Consider the following 21,236-nt stretch of genomic DNA (forward strand, 5'->3'; position numbering starts at 1 on the left):
CACTATAGCAAAGCTCCCAAAATGACAACGAATATAAGGTATGAACTGGGCATGCATTGCCAACCACTAACGCATCACAAGGATTTAGCAGTAGTGTAAATAAGAGTGAGTAGCAAGACATCTCAGGAAAATTGCAATAGGCTTTGGTTTTCTAGATACAATTAGCACCTATTGGAAATTAGCAATCACCATTACAGCAATACTATTATAGAAATGCATAAAAAGATAAGGAAACGAACATCGGTAATTCTTCCAACACAAAACTTTACCATTTAAAATGCAAATGTACAGTCCTAAGCTAGCACTAAGTATAATTTCTCATCAATGACTAAAAACAGAACAAATGCATTGAAGATCGGAGTGTTTTTCACTTTAATTGCATGATCATTTTTGTCATGTGTCAGACCCAGTATGCTCCTACCTCGGAAATTCAGAACAAGCAACACAGATACTTGGTACATTGCCTGAAGAGTTCAAATCATAATCGGCAATTCAGTTTACAGAAGAGTATATAGCATAACAACGGTAATTGAAATGCAGGACATCATAAACCAATAGGTAAATAATCCTTGCAGACTACAATGACAAGCAGTTAACTGAGAAATGAGAAACAAAACTCACCTGTATCAGCAAATTTCTCCACATAATATTTGTTATGAGAGGTTCTCTGAAAAGGATACAAGACAAAACTCCATGTCAAAAAAACCATTGAAGCACATAGGCACTGCATATATCGCTTGGATATGCAAATGAAATAGGACCAATATCGATAATGTAAATACAAAATAAATGCAGCCTTCGATATGCTGTTTAGGACTGTTGGCAACAATTTTGTTTTCGAGGGGTATGACTATTATTCATTGCACTTAAAATTTCTCTCTTCTGTTGAAATAACCAAAATCTTTAGATTTAATAATAATAGAGCTGCACTATTCACACTTTCAATTAAATTTCTTTCTTTATTCTTGGGTGCATCATTCAAAAATGCATTTACAAGGAACAAAATTTTATGACATTCATCCAATTCTTCAGGTGCTGTAACGCTAGAAAAACATAGCAAGAAGAATGTCATGATCCAAAGAAAAAGGCACAATTAGACCGTCCTTCGACCCACTGGAGGCCAACCATAAGGTGATCAGTTGGTGGTTCAGTTGCCAATGCTAGTGCTCCCAAAGTATCCATGATAAGATACTAGAAAAACATAGCAAGAAAAATGTCATGATCCAAAGAAAAAGGCACAATTAGACCGACCTTCGGCCCACTGGAGGCCAACCATAAGGTGATCAGTTCGTGGTTCAGTTGCCAATGCTAGTGCTCCCAAAGTATCCATGATAAGATTTACCCACAAAAGCTGTAGAAAGAGCAATAAGTCAGCTGAAACATAAATTGAGGGGCAAAGCCAGAGAGCAAAACACAGGGAGACAGCAGACCTGCACTGCATTCAGTGGGACATCACCAGAGGAAACAGCAGCAACAACATTTATAACAAGAGCTGCTACATTTACTGTAAGCTGAAACTGGATAAATTTCTGAATATTTGCATACACAGAACGTCCCCATCTCACATCCTACAAGCGCATAGATTTTGAAAGATATAAGAGGTATGCTAAAAATATCAAATTCATGTTCAGCTTGCAAAACACTATACAAAAGCAATCCAAAACGGTGCAGTTCAATTATATACAAACCTTTCATTGGTTGGCATATTGACTAACTACCTAAATACCCATCTAGTAATGCCAGAAATAAATTATTTTTTAAGATGTAAATACTATGCATCATTTATTAAGATAATTTAAGAACGAACTAGATCTCTCAAATCGAAAAGAAATAGGTCCAACCTTTACAATTGAAGCAAAATTGTCATCCAAAATAATAATATCAGAGCTTTCTTTTGTAACTTCAGTTCCTTGAATACCCATTGCAAGACCTATATCAGCATATTCAGAAAGTATAGAAATAAATTAAAAAGGGAAAAAAGAAAGAAATAGTTCAATTCATTAGAACAGAAAATTCTATGATCAAGAGATAGTAGATTCATACATCGAATATAGAAAAGCATGACATAATGAAATCAGAATCATTATAAACCTAGGGACTTATCACGTGATTACAAAAACAGGAAAACAAGACAGGTATTCCAGGGGTAAACAAACTCTCATGGTGTTCAATATACAATTACAAGTATTGATATAAAGATTGTTGTGGTACTTAAAATTTGAGAAAACAACACAAATCACTAGCACAAAAAAGAAGATAGTAGTAGTGTAGTAGTAGCCAGACCTCATGTAGTGCAGGAGCATCATTTGTTCCATCCCCAGTTACAGCCACATGTCCCTTCCTCCTCAATGCTTACACAAGCAATAATTTGTCATTAGGAGATGACCGTCCCATAACCTAGTAATCATATTGCCAATAAATATCATTCACCACAAAAAATACCTCTCTCTCTTAAGAGCCTGAAAATATTGTTGTCTTCTTACTGATATTGCTTCAGCTATTTCATCTCTGCATCTGTCATGGCACGAAAAGTTTTTCCTCCACAGCAATTGCTTTTGCAGTTTTGACATTAGAGTGACCATTTTTACCTAGAATTAATTGAAACAAAAAAAGAAAGGGGCAGAAAAGGATTATTTATAGAATGTAGAAACTGGATATGGAAAGCACCATTGTATTTCATATCATCAAACGAAGTTATTAATGTTGGTCTTGCTAATCTTTAAGCCGTCAAATTTGAAAGCAATAAACACGTTTGAAAATAAAGAAAAATTTAAGTCCATAGACCAGGGCGTAATTCAGCACTCCGTATGTTGGTCTCTAGACGCACCGAGTCAGTGCTTCTTTGGCATCAGTTATAATCACATGAAGTCATTGACAATGAAAGTAGCTGGATTGAATTTTTCTTATTTTTATTATTATAGTCTTGTAGCATATTTTACAACTGCTAACATGGCCACCATGCATATTCTGCTTTCTGTAATGTGCTTCCATCGCATCACCTCCAAGAATACAATGGACACGGTAATTTAACAATTCACTTGAAATACACGAATGAAGTGAGACAATGATTATGTTTTGGATGAATTCCTTGAGAGAATCATCTCTCAACGTCAATATATATAAGTTATTCTGTTTTGATATAGTTTCTGTTTTTAGATATCTGATTTTGTTGTATCTCCTAGTATTAAACGATTTTATTTCTGTATATATATATTATGTATAATACTAGGAGATACAACAGAATCAGATATCTAAAAACACAAACTATATCAAAACAGAATAACTTATATAAAGCCTATATCTAATCTGATATTCAACACTCCCCCTCAAGCTGGAGCATATAAATCATATGCACCAAGCTTGTTACATATGTATTGTATCCGAGGACCCTGGAGAGCTTTGGTGAAAATATCTGCCAGTTGATCGTTGGAATTGACAAAGGCTGTTACTATTTCCCCACTTTGCAACTTCTCCCTTATGAAATGGCAATCAATCTCTATGTGCTTGGTCCATTCATGAACACAGGGTTGGAAGCAATATGTAAGGCAGCTTGATTATCGCACACCAGTTCCATCTTACTCGGCTCACAAAACTTAGGTTCCTTAACTAATTGCTTCAGCCATATAAGTTCACATGTGGCAAGTGTCATAGCTCTATATTCAGCTTCCGCACTAGATCTTGCTACAACATTTTACTTCTTACTCTTCCAAGATATCAAGTTTTCACCAATAAAAACACAACCAGATGTAGAACGTCTATCAGATGGAGATCCTGCCCAATCTACATCAGTATACCCAACAATCTGGTTGTCCTTATCTTCATACAACAAACCTTTTCCTAGAGCACCTTTGATATATCTAAGGACTCTAACAGCTGCATCCCAATGACTATCGCATGGGGAGTCAAGAAACTGACTTAGGATACTTGTGGCAAATGAAATATCTGGCCGAGTGACTGTCAAACAATTCAATCGGCCAATTAATCTGCGATATCTACCAAGATCTGCAAGAGGTTCTCCTTGATCTGGACGAAGTTGTGTTGGGATCCATTGGTGTATCTACAGGTCTAGAATCCAACATTCCAGTTTCTTTAAGAATATCCAAAGCATATTTTCTCTGAGATACAGATCCCAGCATTAGATTGTGCCACTTCAATTCCTAGGAAATATTTTAACTTCCCCATATCCTTAGTCTGAAAGTGATCAAACAAGTGCTGTTTTAACTGAGTGATTCCCTCATGATCATCTCTAGTAATGACAATATCATCCACATAAACAACCAGATATATGGAGGTCGTGGAGGAAGAATGACAGGAGAAAACTGAGTGATCTGCTTCACTTTGAATCATGCCAAATTTAGAAATAACATCACTAAAGCGACTAAACCAAGCTTGAGGGGATTGTTTCAAGCGATATAAAGATCGGCATAAATGACATACTAAGCCGGAAGACTCCCCCTGAGCAACAAACCTGCGAGGTTGCTCCATGTATACTTCCTCCTCGAGATCACCATGTAAGAAAGCATTTTTAATATCAAGTTGATGAAGAGGCCAATGGCGAATGGCAGCCATAGAAAAAAAAGACGAATAGAGGCCATCTTCGCAACAGGAGAGAAGGTATCACCATAGTCCAAACTAAAGATTTGAGTGTAGCCCTTAGCCACAAGGCGGGCTTTTAATCGATCAATGGTTCCGTCTGAGCCGACCTTAATAGTATAGATCCAACGACAACCCACAGTAGATTTGCCCGGTGGCAATGGAACAAGATCCCAAGTACCAGTAGAATGTAAGGCAGACATCTCAATCATAGCCTGGCGCCACCCTAGATGTGAAAGAGCTTCTGCTGCTGTTTTGGGTATAGAAACAGAAGACAAAGAGGAGGTAAAAGCATAGTGCGAAGATGATAAACGATAGTAACTAAAAAAATTATAAATAGGATTAGGATTACGGGTGGAACGAGTACCTTGTCTGAGAGCAATAGGAGGACTACTGCTAACTCCCGAAGAAGGATCTAAGGACGGTTCAACCACGGGTTCAAGAGATGAGTTATCTTGGACTGCAGGCCGTAGGCGGCGATGATAAACCTGGAGAGGCTTTGTGGGAATAGGAGGCCCATCTAAGTAAGGATCAGGAAGCACCTCCGTAATGGAAGGTGAAGTGATGTCGGGTGCAGAGAAAAAAGGGGTATTCTCAAGAAAAGTGACATCTGCAGACACAAAGAAACGATTAAGAGCTGGAGAATAACAACGATAACCCTTTTGAAATCGAGTGTACCCTAAGAAAACACATTTGATAGAGCGAACATTTAACTTGTCTTTGCCTGGGTTATCATGGATGAAACAAGTACAACCAAAGACTCGTAGTGGAAGAGAAAAAAGGTGCTCATGAGGAAATAAAATGGAATGAGGAACTTGATTTTGCAAAACAGAAGAAGGCATACGATTAATTAAATAACATGCAGTCAGAACAGCCTCACCCCAAAACTTAAGGGGAACATGAGTATGGAGAAGAAGAGTGCGAGCAGTTTCAATCAAGTGACGATGTTTATGCTCAGCCACACCATTCTGTTGAGAGGTATGAGGACAAGACGACTGATGTAAAATGCCTTGGGAGGACAAGTAAGACGAAAAGGGTGCTGAAAAATACTCACGAGCATTATCACTTCGTAAAATTTTAATTGAAGTTTTGAATTGGTTTTGAATTTCAGAACAGAAAGACTTGAAATGTGCAAATAATTCAGATCTGTCCATTAAATATAACCAAGTGCAACGAGAAAAGTCATCAATAAAGGTGACAAAATAACAAAAACAAGAATGAGAAGTAACACGACTAGGTCCCATTACATCAGAATGAATAACAGAAAAGGGAGACGCAGCTCGTGTATTGACACGACTTGAAAAAGAACTACGAACACGTTTACCTAAATGACAAGTTTGACACTCTAAGGTAGCAAGACGAGATAAACTCGGGACCATAGCTTGTAACTTCGAGAGGCTGGGATGTCCCAGGCGACAATGGACCACGTCCGGAGACCCAACAGCAGCAACAGAAGACACAGTAGTAGTGGGTAAGGTAAGCCGATACAGTCCTTCGAGACTCACATCCTATACCAATCGTCTGTCCCATCCCTCGATCCTGCACAATGACGGAGTCAGCAAAAAAGGTAACAGAACAATTAAGAGAACAAGTAAGTTGGCTAATAGAAATCAAATTGAAAGGACAATTGGGCATGTAAAGAACAGATTTCAAAGGTAATGTAGGAAGATGAGTAGCTTGACCTATTCCCTTAGCACCAATTTTAGAACCATCAGCCAAAGTGATAGAAGGAAGAAATGCAGGGTGTTCAAGTTTAGAGAGGACAGAAGAAGTACCCGAAATGTGATCAGAAGCACCTGAGTCAAGGACCCATGGTCCAAGAGAAGAGGAATGAGAGACACAAGCAACAGAATTACCAGAGTGGGCCACCGAAGCAACAGGAGTGGATGCCTACTTTGAAGCTTGGTACTTGAGACAAATATCCCTTGTGGTTGTGCGGCAGAGTGAACGTCAGATGGCTCATTAATTTGGACAACATTAGCTACCTTGATAGGACGACCATGGAGAGCATAACATTTATCCTGAGTATGACCAATCCTATGGCAATAGGTACAACTAAGGCGAGTGCGATTACCACGACCATTACCACGACCCCCACGGCCGCCGCGAGTGGGCACTTGAAAGGACACTTGAGAAGAAGATTGGGATGCCAATGCAGTTTGGTCGGAAGTATGGGTCTCAAGAGAGGGGCCGGATTGCAAGAGTCGTGCAAATACGTCCTCAAGGGAAAGAACGAATGAGGTGCCCAATATTTGTTGCCGAAGAGATTCAAGTTCAGCTGGCAACCCAAATAACGTAAGTACCAAAAACAGCTTTTCCTGTTGAGCATGATGGTCATTAGCATTAGACACATAGGGAAGGAGAGTCGAAAACTCTTCCTTGACAGCTTCCACAGCCCCAACATAAGATTCCATATCAGTTCCTTGAAGTTGTAAACTATACAGCTTCTTAGCAACATGGTAAAGTCTTGCAATGTCATTAGTGTATAAAGCTTTAGCACGGTCCCACACCTTTTTACAAGTTTTGTAAGCTCGAAACATAGTCAGCTTTGGTGGATCAATGGTCTGCCACATAAAGCTTTAGCTGGGCATCAATCTTCTTCCAAGTGGTTTTGTCAGCGGCGCGAACATCATCAACAGATTTAGTAAGGTGGTCTTCATAGCCTTGGCCCATGAACCAAAGTTCCACAGAATCAGCCCAAGAAAAGTAATTTTTGGCACCCATCAATTTTTCAGAGGTCATTGTAGCGGTTCCAGAAACAACAGATGTTAGAACAGCCGGTTTGCCACCATTAGAGTTGGTGTCGAGGGTTACCTCAGAAGACATGATGGCAGACACTCAGAAACGGCCGGAAAAAACCTGGGCAGCGGAGCGTGACGTTCACGCGCGTCTGGAGCGGAGGCGCGAGGACCACGCGCAGGTAAAGGGGCGGCGCGTCGGCGCGTGCGGCGGTTGACGGCGGTGAAATTTTGGGGACAGGCCGAACTTGGCTTTCCGGTTCTGATTCTGGGGTTGCTTCGGAATGGATCTGATGTTTGACAAGGTTTTGGCCGGAAAAACAGTTTCTGACGAAGAGACACAGCTGATAGTGTCAGCTGGTGGGAAAAGGGAACACGGCTAAAAGATTGCAGCCGGAAAAGAAGAAAAACAAATAGAAACCAGAGCCGGGTCGGAACCCGCTCTGATAACCAACTTGAAATACGCGAATGAAGTGAGACAGATTGTGTTTTGGATGAATTCCTTGAGAGAATCATCTCTCAGCGTCAATATATATATATACATAGGTACAGAAATAAAATCCCTTAATACTAGGTGATACAACAGAATCAGATATCTAAAAGCAGAAACTATATCAAAACAGAATAACTTATATAAAGTCTATATCTCTCAGAATAACTTATATACAGCCTATATCTCTAATCTGATATTAAACAAATTCTATTGAGGATATTTAATCTGATATTCAATAAGTACCTTAACCCCAGATTTTTGGCAAAGCTCCACTGAATCTTTGACTCCAGGTCGACAAGGATCCTGCATGTCAAATATGAGATTAAGAATCAGATATTTAACCAGCAGAAGCGTATCCTAGAGTCAAATGCTATCATAAGTTAGAGTTTATCAATGATTCCCGTGTTAAATCCAAATGCACAGAATCCACTTACAAGATATTGTCATGGACGGTAAATAAAATTAACAAAACTATAATCCCTGCAGAGTCCCAAGTCCCAACCACTTGCAATTAAGCAAACAGATGAGATTGGCAGCTAGGAATGAGTGTGCAAAACACAATAAATTTTAAATTAGAGAAAAACAAAAGCAAAAGAAAATATTAATACATTATAAACATCAATGACAATGATAGACATGTATTCAGAGGAAAATACTTGCTTTCAGACCAACAATAGCTAACAAAACAAGATTATCTTCTGGTAAAGACCAGTGAGCCCGTTCTTCTTCAGTGGCTGGAACATTCTCCTTTTCAAATGTTCTATATGCAATGGCAACACAACGTAAACTCTCGGCAGCCATGTCTTCAATAGCTTTTCTGAAAGATACCATCTGCAAGCCAGGAAAATTTCACTATGTAGGACTTTCTCCAGATCAAGCGAGTGAACTACTAAAGGTTGAATCATCCAAACTACATTTGTTTGCTTTGTAAAATAGGTTGACACAGTCCAGTGAAAAACAGAGAGAGAGAGAGAGAGAGAGAGAATGGATAATACGCCTTGGCTGAGATTATTTCCAAACAGGAAAAGAAAGTGAAAACAAACAAACAAAAAACAGAAGAATGCCTTTATGAAAGCACAGGTCAGAATATAAAACTGCTTTATCAAACCTTTTCCTCATCCATGTCTACCAACTGGTCATTTGCATCAATGTACCGTGTACAGCAGGCTAGGACAATCTCAGCAGCACCTTTCCAGTGTATGTGAACTTCAGAGTCAGCCTGCATACAGAGATAAAATTTGCTTATTTAAGGTGCACGATATGATAAAACAGATGATTACATCATTATGCAGTACAAGCATATTGTGATGATATTCCAGTCAACTTGCATACTTTACTGGTATGTAGATAATCTCACAACTTGAAAGTGAAACGGACATATCAGTGTTTAATTCAGATTTAAGAGTGAATTGACAGTTATTAATATTTAATATGACATTGGAGTTACTTGTTAGTGCTCATAGATGTGAATGAAACACAGGGACAACACGGGCACAAAATAGTGATCCAACTGAAGCAATTAAAAATAGAAATCCACATTACAAAGAAGATACAGCAGCAATAGCTTAAACTGTCTATGAGAGAATATCGTTTGTACTGCAACTCCGCCTCATTTTTTCTCAGAATTGAAAGGGAAAACGTGAATAATTGATGATTCCTATCTAGTAGAGTCGAAGTTCATCCCAATCTGATATTTGATTAACATTTACAAGCAACTGTAAGAATATAAGCTTCACAGACAAAAATAGGGAATAAACTGTATTACTGAAAACAGACCTCTAATCCCCAATGTAAAATTGCCTTTTCTGTTGGTGATCTGGCAACCTCAACATCGTTACCACCCTGTCAAGGACAGACTTTAGCAGAATGCAGCAGCACCAAAATTATTGTCCATACAGAGAAGAGTAAAACAAAGTGTAACAAGATCAGTTCAAGCAAACCGCAGGGACAAAAACACTGCCATTAGTGTTCTGTGCAACACCTTCAATGAGCAAAGAGTGGAGCTTGGGAGAGAGCTCTGACTTGTTACCAGGAGGATCATTCTTCTTCCCACCAGCATAAGCCTCCACCTCAGTCATCTGTCATAAAGTATTTAATAAAATTCAAGCTATAAACAGAAAATCTGCCTTAAAGTTAACTATCAATGTCAACTATGACCCATAGAAATTAACTTCCTTTAAAATGTTCCCAAATTTCAAATCGACGAGAGTTCAATCGATATCTTCCAAATTCCATAGAATCAATGAAATTTTGTGCTCCTAATTTACCTTAAATGCGGAAGGCTTATTATATACAACCTAAACTGGTGAGCATCGACATGGGATGCCAGGAGCAACAATACTATGGTTGAATTTTCACCTGAAGTTTCTCCTGGCCTCTACTTTCAACAATTGGAAAATTCTCCATCTGATCAACTCTTATGAAAAAATCTATTTCAGTCAATAGGCACTATCCTTTCTTTCTCCATCACCCACCCACCACGCACGGGCGTGCGGGGCCTTCTAAGTTCTAATACATTCATTCCTGATATCTTCTAAATCCACTACAATATCCATATATTTATAACTCTTAGCTTAGGCTCTTCTTGACATTCTACTACAAGACATTTTTACAGTAAAAGGCATTGTGCTTCTCCCGCTGTAAAACAAACTTTTCATTTTAAGGATTCACAATCTCTTCTATTCATCTACCAAACCTGAATTCTATGGTTTACATCTCCATCTATTCTCCCGTTTTGTGTGATCTCCGAATTTCACAGCTAAAATAGCACTAGTGAGAATATTGATAAGTCCGGTATGTCAAAATCCATGTGAAGTGTGCAGACGAAGGTTTTAACCCCACCAAGCATGTATTTGATTGCTGAACCACTAAAACAGAAACAGCTTCTTGAAGTGTGATCTCCAGAAAATTTATGAAAATTGCCTAAAACCAGAATCCAATGAAAATTCAAATGATACATCCCAACATACCTGATTCATGGTCAACGTGCAAGTTTTATCACTGCAAATGGTTGTTGCATAGCCCATTGTCTCACAAGCGGAAAGCCTCCTCACCTGCAATTCGATGCTTCAGATTTAACAGAGATTCACATGTATGTCAAAATCCAATCAAAGAACAAACACCGACTTACCAAAGCTTTATCCGCCATCATTTTCCTCATTGAGTACGCCAGTCTATAACATGGTCAAGAAATGATGCGTAAGAGATAGGGAAAAATAATATATAATATATTCCAAAGAGCAAATTAACAAATACTAGGTACGGATAAATCATTATCTTTTATCAAAAATACAGCCAGTACTTCAAAAAAAAATTTAAAGGTATCAAAATTATAAAATATAATGAGATACAAGCATAATAACAGCAAAATTTTACCACCACATTTTCTGGCACCAACAGTAACACATCATTCAGACTATACAATAAACTGTTCCTTCTGTTTTTAACTAAAAAGGGTCAGCTAAAACCAAGACTAAGCAACAGAATGAAGTAAAAGTACTAGGTCAGAGGGAATTAGCAAACTTACGTTAAGGTAACTGCTAACGGGAGCCCTTCTGGTACTGCAACCACTACAATAGTGACCTAAATATTCAATGGTTACAATCATACTATATAAAATATAGACAAAAGTATGTTGGATTGCATCATCATGACTTCTCCCACAATTTAGACTTCATCAAGGCACATACCGCAACAGTTACTATCTTAATTGCCCCGTCAATAGCATCACCAACTTTAGTCTTCCCTGCTTTAAATTGAACATTGCCACTTGCATCTCTGGTATGGCCGGAGAAAAATCTGCTAAAAATTAATCTTGTCAGAGGCATGCATAATAAAAGCTATTATCACAAGAAAACAAATGGAAAACCATAAACCAATATCTAATGACCTGGCCAGTAGCACAATCAGAACAACAACAGCAACAGAGAGACCAACAATACCGATGAAGGTGGCTACACCATTTAAGCGAACCTATATTGAGAATATGTTAAGGACTAGTAATATTTAAGAACACAAGATCTGGCAAGGAAATTATAGGTAAAAACACCTGCAAAGGTGTTTCTTCACCAGTGTCTTCTGAAATGCTGGCCATTAGAAGCCCCCATTCAGTATTAACACCAACACCAGTTACCTAGAAAAATAAACAAACCAATAAAATCTGAAACCAACAAATTACATGATCAACCAATATAGAATATTTGGGAAAACTACAAAATATATATAAGCAATTTAATGCAGAGGTTTCAAAAAAATAAATATAAACAAGTTCGGAACAGGTCAGTATACATTTTCCAGCATCCGATTTCTTTGTCTCAATCCCAAGAAAAATACTTCAAAATGAGAATGTAAAACAAAAGCTTAATTTCAATACTGACCAGAAGGAATAAAAAGAAAAGAAGAGGTTTAGTGTTTAGGGAGAAAGGAGGAGAATACACACACTCTCTTACCAAAATGGTTTAAATGAATAAATCCAATTAGGAAGCATTCCACCACCTATTAACAAGATAAAAACTACAAAAAACGAAAAAGTAAATGAAAAGCAAGTCTATATTACCAGCATAGTACCACTGCCATCTGCAACTTTACACCCAGACATCAAAAAAGGGTCCTTAGAATCTTTATGGACCTGGAGGCAAAATGATTATATGAGGAGAAAATGTTAATTTGGTTATTATTTGATTTCCCCATTAGACAGAAATAAATAAACACTTACAATTTTGCTCTCCCCAGTCATACTTGATTCATCAATTGCAAGAGAGTGACCAGTGATCAAAATTCCATCAGCAGGGACCTAAAAAGAGCATATCATAACTCAATCACAAAAGGTAAAGGCAATCATCAGGAAAGAAAAGTAAAAACCACAAATTTAAAATTAAGGAACAAAAAAGGCTTGTACCTGGTTACCAATATTGAGGGGTATAACATCACCAACAACAATCTCTATAGAGATTTCAATCCTTCTACCACCTCTGATAACCTACTCAAATCCGAACACTAGTTTAGTTTAAAATATGAAAGGAAAAATGCAAAATAAATACATACAAACATACGTCTGTGTGTGTGTGCCACAAAATAAAATCAAGATGTTCAATCCCAAAAAAACAAAAAAAAAATCCAAAAATAAAAGTAAAAAAAGAACAAAAAAAACAAAACAAAACTCGAGAGCACAAACCTCCAAGTGGATATTTCTCTTCTCTGCATGATGTGTGTCGTAAAATAAGATCAAGATGTTTAACTGAGCTACATCCCCCCCCCCTCCCCCCGGGGGGAAAAAAACGAAACACGAGAACACAAACCTCCAAATGGATATTTCTCTTCTCTTCATTCAGGTTCCGAAACTGAAGAGACTGCTTATAGTCACTTATAGCTACAAAGCCAGGAGAAAAGAATTAATGAAATGAGCAAGATGAAGGGAAAATTACTATATGTTTAATTATTCTAATAACCTCCACAATAAAAGATGAAGTGGACCATAAACGTCTGTAAATTGTGGATAAGAGTCCAAACATTTAATTAAAGCTATACGCGTTGCTCTCCGTACAAAGACAAAATTATATACCTGTGACAACAATGACAAGAATAACTGCAAAAGCAATGCTTCCCCCATCATACCATCCTTCCTCAATACCCTGAAACAGAAAAGTAGCTCTGCTGAAGGCTAAATCAAGATAGACCATGATATGCTCCAGTATACTCTTAGAGTAAGGGAGGGATTGAAAGTAGCTCTGAACAGGCTACTAACAGTTGTATTATTTACATAATATAAAACTACCAAGAAGCAAGAAGAACAAGGAAACGAGAGAAGAAAAACTCAAATTTCCAGTCAAAGTCAGCAAGACTGAGCTGGTAATAAAAGGAAGTATGTGAAGACCAGAATAAATATTTAAGTATAATATTTGCATGCAGATAGAGGAAAAAAACAGGCCAAGTTACAGTGTCAATCCCCACACTAAACAAATTATTGCATCATAATTTTGCCACCAAAGCTCACCTCAGATTTTATCCCAATGCCAATGAAGCCGCTGCAGCTACCATTAAAATAATCAAAGTCAGATCCTTGCAAGCATCCTACATAAACATCTGTAGAAGGAAACCGAAACAAATAGGTCACTACAATATCACTCGGCCAATAACATCGGATACTACAGAAGCATTAAGGATCCAATGGTTCATAATGCGCTAAAATTTACCCAGAAACTTCTTCCTTTCTTTTGAGGATAATCATTGGAACCAAATGCATTCCTTCGTTTTAGTAAGTCAGCATCATCACCATGAATCCCCTTCTCTAAATTGGTTTTCAACAAATTTGATATCCCAGCAACCTGATAGTGATTCAGAACAAAAAAGAGTGATCAACATCATTACAAAGTTGAGAGAGAAGGAAGGTGCACAGCAAACTTACCCCTCCATATTGCTGAAGAGCAACGGTATCATGCTCCCTTGAAACTGAAGCAAGTTGCTCTTGTCCAATTGGAAATTCACCAGCAGAGGCCACAGGAGGCTTTGTGGTTTCTACCAGTAATTAAAATGCATTCATCATCGATAAATGTCCAACCACATCATATCAGATGAAAATAAAATACAGCTTGGAACTACCCAGAAATAGTTATATAAATCCTTCAAACATTGAATTGCACTAGTGGATTACTCGGCACTAATCTATCCTTTATTCAATGTGTAAAATAGTAACAAATGTGAGATTAGTTGAGGTAGTATGTTGGCATTAATACAAATGATTTTGGGTTCAAGTCTTTGAGAACGGGAAAAAAAATTTTATATTCCATTAAATCATTGGACACCAAAAAGGGGATTTCCCTTAATATATTGTATAGGTTTTTCAAGAATAAGGGAGGTAGTTCACAGAACAAAAATTGGACACCAAAAAAAAAAAATCCCCTTTAACCCATTTATTTATTAAACATGCATAATTAGTCAAGATGGTGACTATTTTACACTCTAAGATCTCAAGTTTTAAGTTTTGAGATGCCCAAAAAATATATTTTTTCATGGAGATATATACTACAAAGGGTATCGCGCGCGTGCCCACAGGGTTTTGTTTTTTTTGGGGGGGGGGGGGGGGCATCAAACCCCTCCCATATAACTTGATTAAAAGGTTTTGGGTTCAAATCTTTAATATAACAAAAAATAAATGTTTAATAGGTTATATATAATGAAGGGTATTTTAGGGTAAAAATTGGACATCAACCCTTCTCATATTAACATTAACATTAATAAATTGAAAACAAACATTTAGCCAAAAAAAAATTCAAGTCCAAGATGATGATCATGACATGAACTTTCATCCAGATGATTATTTATTTGTAAGTATTGGGAAACACCATACTTAAGTATCCAAAAATAACAATGAGCATGATCTGATTACTCACCAATCACTTGACCATCCCCGGCTGCTTTGAAAAGATATGCTGCCTAGAAGGCCAAAATGCATATTCAGTACACTTAAATTTTTGTAACACCAAAATGATAGACATTCCAGTTGAAGGAAGCATACCCTAATGGCTTGTGCATGAGCTCTAATCTTTCTCAATATTTGTGTCTTCTCTTCTTGTTTTTTCAAGTCCAAGGTGTAACGAAATCGACAAGAAGCATTAAGCACCAGTGCTGCTTGCTAAAGATAAATAAAATAAAAAAAAAAAAGGATTTCTCCTCTCATTATTTAAGAAAAAGTTACCTCCCAAGTAACACACACACACACACACACAGCTCAAGAATGACAAAGAAAATTAGTCAAATAATATACTTTTGCTCAATATAATACTAAGAAAAACAACACTCCATCAGATAGAATAAACAAAAATGAGAAGAAATTCGTTATAATTCCTCAAGCAAATTTTGAGAGCAGAAGTTTGCATTACTTGTGCTCCTTTGAATCTCATACAAGTCAAACTCATCATGAACAGCAACAACAATGAAGTCTTGTCCTAATCAGGCGAAAGTGCTCGATCATGAATCATATTCAGTTATTCGCATTTAAGCATTAAGTCAAGTTTCCCTTTCTTTTTAGTAACTTCACCTATGATTCTTCTTCTAAGTCTTCCTCTACCTATGGTTACTAAACTACCCTTCATTTCATTTACTCTCTCCTTACTTGGGCATCTACAGTCTTCTCCGTTCGAGCCTTTAAAAGTCTAGGTTTCTTTTAATAACTTCACCTGGAAAAGGGTAAAATAGCCCGTCTCAAGCCTGGATAAAGGTAGACCTTTGTATTAGACAGTCAACGGCCAATATAAAATGTTGTCAAACCTTATAAAATAGATCCAAAATGGGACGAACGAAACTGATATGTTTAATTTTATCTTGACTCTTCAAATTAATGGCAGAAGTCAAAATATCTACCAGGAGCAAACTCTCGCAATTGAAGCATTACTCAAAAATAGAAGAATCCGAATATACTACATTCTCAAAAAGGTATGTGGCAGAGCCAATATTACAACCATCTTACTACAGAGTAATTGACACATCAGTCTTTCACAACAGACTCTGTTTTTTTTTTTTTTTTTCATTTAAACACATGGAGCAGAAAACAAAACTAATTCTTGAAACCAAATAAGACGTAGGAGTGGGATTGAACAGGGAATTTTTTTTTTTTTTAAGTTTATAAGAACATGAGATGTATACAAGTATAATTATAGAAAGGAACATTAATATATATTTAATTTATGATCAAAATAATTTAATTCTCCCACACACTAAAAGAAACACAATAAATAAATTCAATAGTAAGATATATAAAAAATATATTTGAACATATGTTAGACTAAATATACTTATACAACAAAATTAAATATTTGAACATAAAGCTGAAAAGGTAAAGGTGGCTGGATGATATGGTGTAGTCTATTTTGAAGTGCCTTGGGTATAAAAGGAATACTTAGCTTTAAATTTTTTTTTCAATTTTTCATGAGAAAGAATATAAATAGAATAGTTGGAATATGACAACCGCGGGCATCCAGAGGCTACAAGTCGCATGCACGCTTGTCATCTTCAAGCCCCACTTTCAAATTACAACAGCTACTTCAACCAGAAATCAAATTCAGTTTCACATAGTTAAATAGTTACTCCCTTCCAATAATGTCAGAATATCTCCAAGCATTTAAAGAACTCTTATCCTCACAAACATCCCTTTCAATAATGGGTTATTTCCTTCATACAGATTGAGAGAACAATTCTTTCTTTCTCCTCACTTCTCTTCTAGGGTTCACATTGCTGTACTGAAACAAACAACAACAGAAACAAAGCCTCATCCTAGCAGGTGAGGTCGGCTACATGGATCAAACGACGCAATTGCGCCCCATCATGAAACAACATCCTAATTTCAAGTTCCATTCTTGCCTTTTCCAGCCCCAAATTACATCAAAGCACTTATCGTTATCATTCAAATTTTGAAGATAAATCTTGCTGTACTCTTTTTTCCATTTACATCCTGCAGGAAGCACCCATGAAATCCAGCAACTACTTCGTAATTAGAATACAAATCTATTAAAGCCATAACCGAATCCTTAACCCTGAAGTTGTCTTCTTTAACCTCCAATAATCAACTCGAGAAAAGAAAATGGCTGTTCCATGGAACGTGAAAACTTTCGAATGACAGCGTAGAAATCAAATCCTAGAAGGGCTGGATCCTCTCTTGTCTGTTTCTGATATGTAAAGCACATCATTCAAAAAGTTACTTTACACAAAAAATAAGGCTTAGATCTCACTGAAGATTCCAACTGATGCATTATCCTCACTTCCCATTGAACAATAGTTCCATTCAGTCAATCACTTCATTTCCAATCACAACTCAGTCAACATAGAGACAGGAACCCATCCTCCATCTTCCTTTCCCTACACCTCATATTATGATAAAACTAGGAATGAATGCAACCCAATCTACCACTCAACTTTTCTCCTCCACCAGGACACAACTCAAAGGCTCCCAAAAGTGGCCTCATAAGCCTGAGATTAAACCTAACAAGCTCTTCTCCAGAAGGATCAGAAGCTGAGAATTATTGTGCCACTGTTGGGGAGAATCTCTGTAGTATGTTCTGATGCATTTCATTTAGCTTTTTACACACAGAGAATGAATTGTTGATTCTGTTAGGTTATTTTGCATCTAACCCACACTGGAAACTAAAATGTTTCCTTTCCCACAAATAAGTGCAAACTCTACAGAAACCACACGCTGACTGAAATTTTCCCTCTAAATCTATCTCACACTATATCACTACAAACTTTCCTCATTGAGAGAGTCCAATAATATTATGTTATTGACTCGTACTTCATTTTGTGAGTGTACAAGGCTCCAGCTTAGAGGATCCGAATTCTGCAGATATACGTGTTTAATATACAATATCCCCGAGACATAACTTGAAACTAATCACCACTAAATTTAGTGTAATCCACCAGTGTTGATACTCAGTTTCTCCATCACACGAAAATCATATCAGACCAATTATTCCTCTAGCCCTACACTTATAATTAGGAATAATCAGTACTCCCATTAACCCTAAATTCAACTAAAATATAGCAAATGACAACACTAACCAGTAAGAAGAGAAACATATATATAGATATACCGAAGGAAACATTAATAAACCGAAAACTTAAATATAAAAAAAGGATAACACTGTGCAAGATTGTGTGTGTAGAAGAAGAGAAAAAGTTGCTCACTCCCTACGCTAATAATTAGGAATAACCAGTACTCAATAAACCCTAAATTCAACTAAAATATAGTAAATCACAATACTAATCAGCAGGAACAGAGTGACAGCAAAACAAATCAAAAAACAGAGAACATATACAGACATATATCCAACAGCCTAAACCCGAAAACATAAAACAAACCGAAAATTAAACAAACAAACAAAAAGGAAACGTGTGCAAGAGTGAGTGTAGTAGAAGAAGAGAAAGAGTGACGAACCCTCCAACGTCTGAGTCGCTCAATCGAGGCGTTCTTAGTCCTGGTGATGTCAAACGGATCAGAGACATCGCCGTCGTCGAAGTCGCCGGAGCGTGCTGTTGGAGGCCCCGCCTCCAAGTCAGTATCCGGAGGCGGCGGCCGGTGCGGCGAGCCATTCGCGTAACTCATCGGAGTAACTGTCGCAGGAGAGATGGCACCGTCAAATCACACTTTCTCAACAATACAGTTTCAACAACAATCTCTTTGCTTCGTACCAAACCATAACAGCCACTATTACAATAACACAACACAACGCTTCACACACACACACTTTTCTTTGTGACTGTAACTGTAACCACCTAATCAGAACGCGATTTCGAAGAAAATGTAGCAGAAGAAGAATCGTATCCTTTTTTTTTTTTTCTAACACGCAAAACCTATCTTTGGAAAATACGCAGTGTTTTTTCTTCTTTTGTTCTCGAAATGAGACTCACTAATTGATTCGAATTTCAAAATTCAAAGTCCAACTCAAAACATTGACTCTCAGTCTACCCAGCTATCTCAGTTTTGTACTGTAGTATCAGATAAATAAATAAATAAAAAATAATTAATTATAGGAAACTTCACTCGCTATTTCGTTTTCGTGTTTCCTGGATTTAGTTGTAGTGTTGTACGGCACTACAACGTATAAAATGAAATTTAAAATAAAAAATAAATTATCAATTTAGTCCCGGAAAATAAATGATGACATGACTTTCACAATTTAGCCACGAAAACATTTTCAGTGAAATATTCCAACAATTTTGAACAGTAAAAAGAGACATTCTGCGACAAAATATCTTTTATGATTAAATTAATAGTTTACTCTAAAAAGATTATCCTTCTTTTGTTCGTATATTATAAATATCCAATTGGTTAATATCCCTGGGTTGAGGGGAAGAAGAAAGAGAGAGAGAAAGAAATAAGAATAGAGGCATACCGGATAAAGAAGACAAAGTAGCTTGTGTTGCCTTTTATTGTTTATGGGGTTTGTAACTGTGGCACTCTTGTTTCTTCTTTCTTGCTCGTCTTCCTTCTTCAGTATAACACATTAACACCTGAAAGAACTTCATAGAAAAGAGGCATGCATAACTCATGAGATGAGGACTCAGCACCCTGTCTTAGATAACCGCCACCGCGTAAATTTAATTACGTTTATTAGATGATGATATAGATATGGTGAAGACTCAGTTGCAGTCGACTTCACGTGAATTTGATTGTTGAGAGTCGTTTAATGAAAATTTAGTCAAATCAGTCAAATCATCTAACAGGCTCTCAGCTATCAACTTTACATGAAGTTGACTGCACTTGAGTTTCTACCTATAGATATACCATACATTAACATTAAACAATGTAACGTGTATCTGATCACAATTCTTTTTCTTTAATTATTAATTTTTATTATTCTTAGGATATTTTTTAAGGATTTATAAATAAACATCTACTTAATATATTAAAATTGAATTTTTTTTTCAATTTATAATGGTGAGATGTCACTTTTTTGTTAATCCTTTTTTTTTCCAAAATAATTACACTATTTGCTCTTATAAATTTATTTTAGAAAAATATCTTTAATTAATATAATTATATTATAATTAATATTTAATGAATGATATATAATTATACTAATTTAAGAAACTGTGTTTATTATAATTATATCAAATCAATATGATATAATATGATATGATATGATAATAATATGCTAATAGCATAAGTTATTCTAATCATAATAAAATTATTTTCAATGCACAAATTATTCGGTTATTCTGTACTTATAAGTCTTTTTAATGATATAATAATAATAATAATAATAATAATAATAATAATAATAATAATAATAATCTATTTAATCTATTAAAATTAAACTTTTTTTAATTAATGAAAATGAGGTGTCATTTTTTGATAATTTTTTTTTTCAAAATAAAAATATTATTCTTTAATATATTTACATTTATTATTTATCAATTTCTTTTATTTTTATTTCTCACATTTGTTAAAGATTTTTTAATTATTATTATTTAATTTACTTATTTTAGATATTAATTATTAATAAGTCTTCACAATTATTTTTCAACTATTAGTATTATTAGTATATTAATATATTTTTAGAAATATTAGAAGTGAGATGTCAATTTCTTATAAACATTTTTCTTTCCAAAATAAAAGCGCCACTTTCGATATATTTATATTTACTATCTTCTCAATCTTTAAGAGAATATCTTTTTTATAATTATATAAAAATTAATATTTAATACATTATTATACTAATTGTCAATCATTAAATATTTTTAATCATTCTAATTACTATATTAATTTATATCATTCTAATTCTCCCTCATTATGCAAGTTGATATACACATTGATACAAGTTGATACTAATTATTATATTAATTGTATAATACTAATTGTCGATCATTAATATTTTTAATTATTATTTTCAATTATTATTTTTAATCAAACATAATTAGTA

The 21,236-nt window shown here is 35.9% G+C and overlaps 1 protein-coding gene and 1 pseudogene across 1 annotated transcript; both read right to left on the reverse strand.

The window, feature by feature from the left end:
* Positions 1-34: 34 nt before the first annotated feature.
* Positions 35-19,313, reverse strand: LOC112748431 (calcium-transporting ATPase 8, plasma membrane-type-like; annotated as a pseudogene).
* LOC114925398 (uncharacterized) lies at positions 5,042-7,339 on the reverse strand. The gene is made up of 3 exons (XM_029293078.2): positions 6,369-7,339; positions 5,918-6,132; positions 5,042-5,203 (listed from the first exon to the last, which is right to left on the reverse strand). Exons 1-3 carry the CDS (start codon positions 7,164-7,166, stop codon positions 5,188-5,190), a joined length of 1,029 nt encoding a protein of 342 aa, XP_029148911.1. The 5' UTR covers positions 7,167-7,339; the 3' UTR covers positions 5,042-5,187.
* Positions 19,314-21,236: the final 1,923 nt, after the last annotated feature.

Source organism: Arachis hypogaea, chromosome 15, assembly GCF_003086295.3.
Source record: "Arachis hypogaea cultivar Tifrunner chromosome 15, arahy.Tifrunner.gnm2.J5K5, whole genome shotgun sequence".
Taxonomy (NCBI): Eukaryota; Viridiplantae; Streptophyta; class Magnoliopsida; order Fabales; family Fabaceae; genus Arachis; species Arachis hypogaea.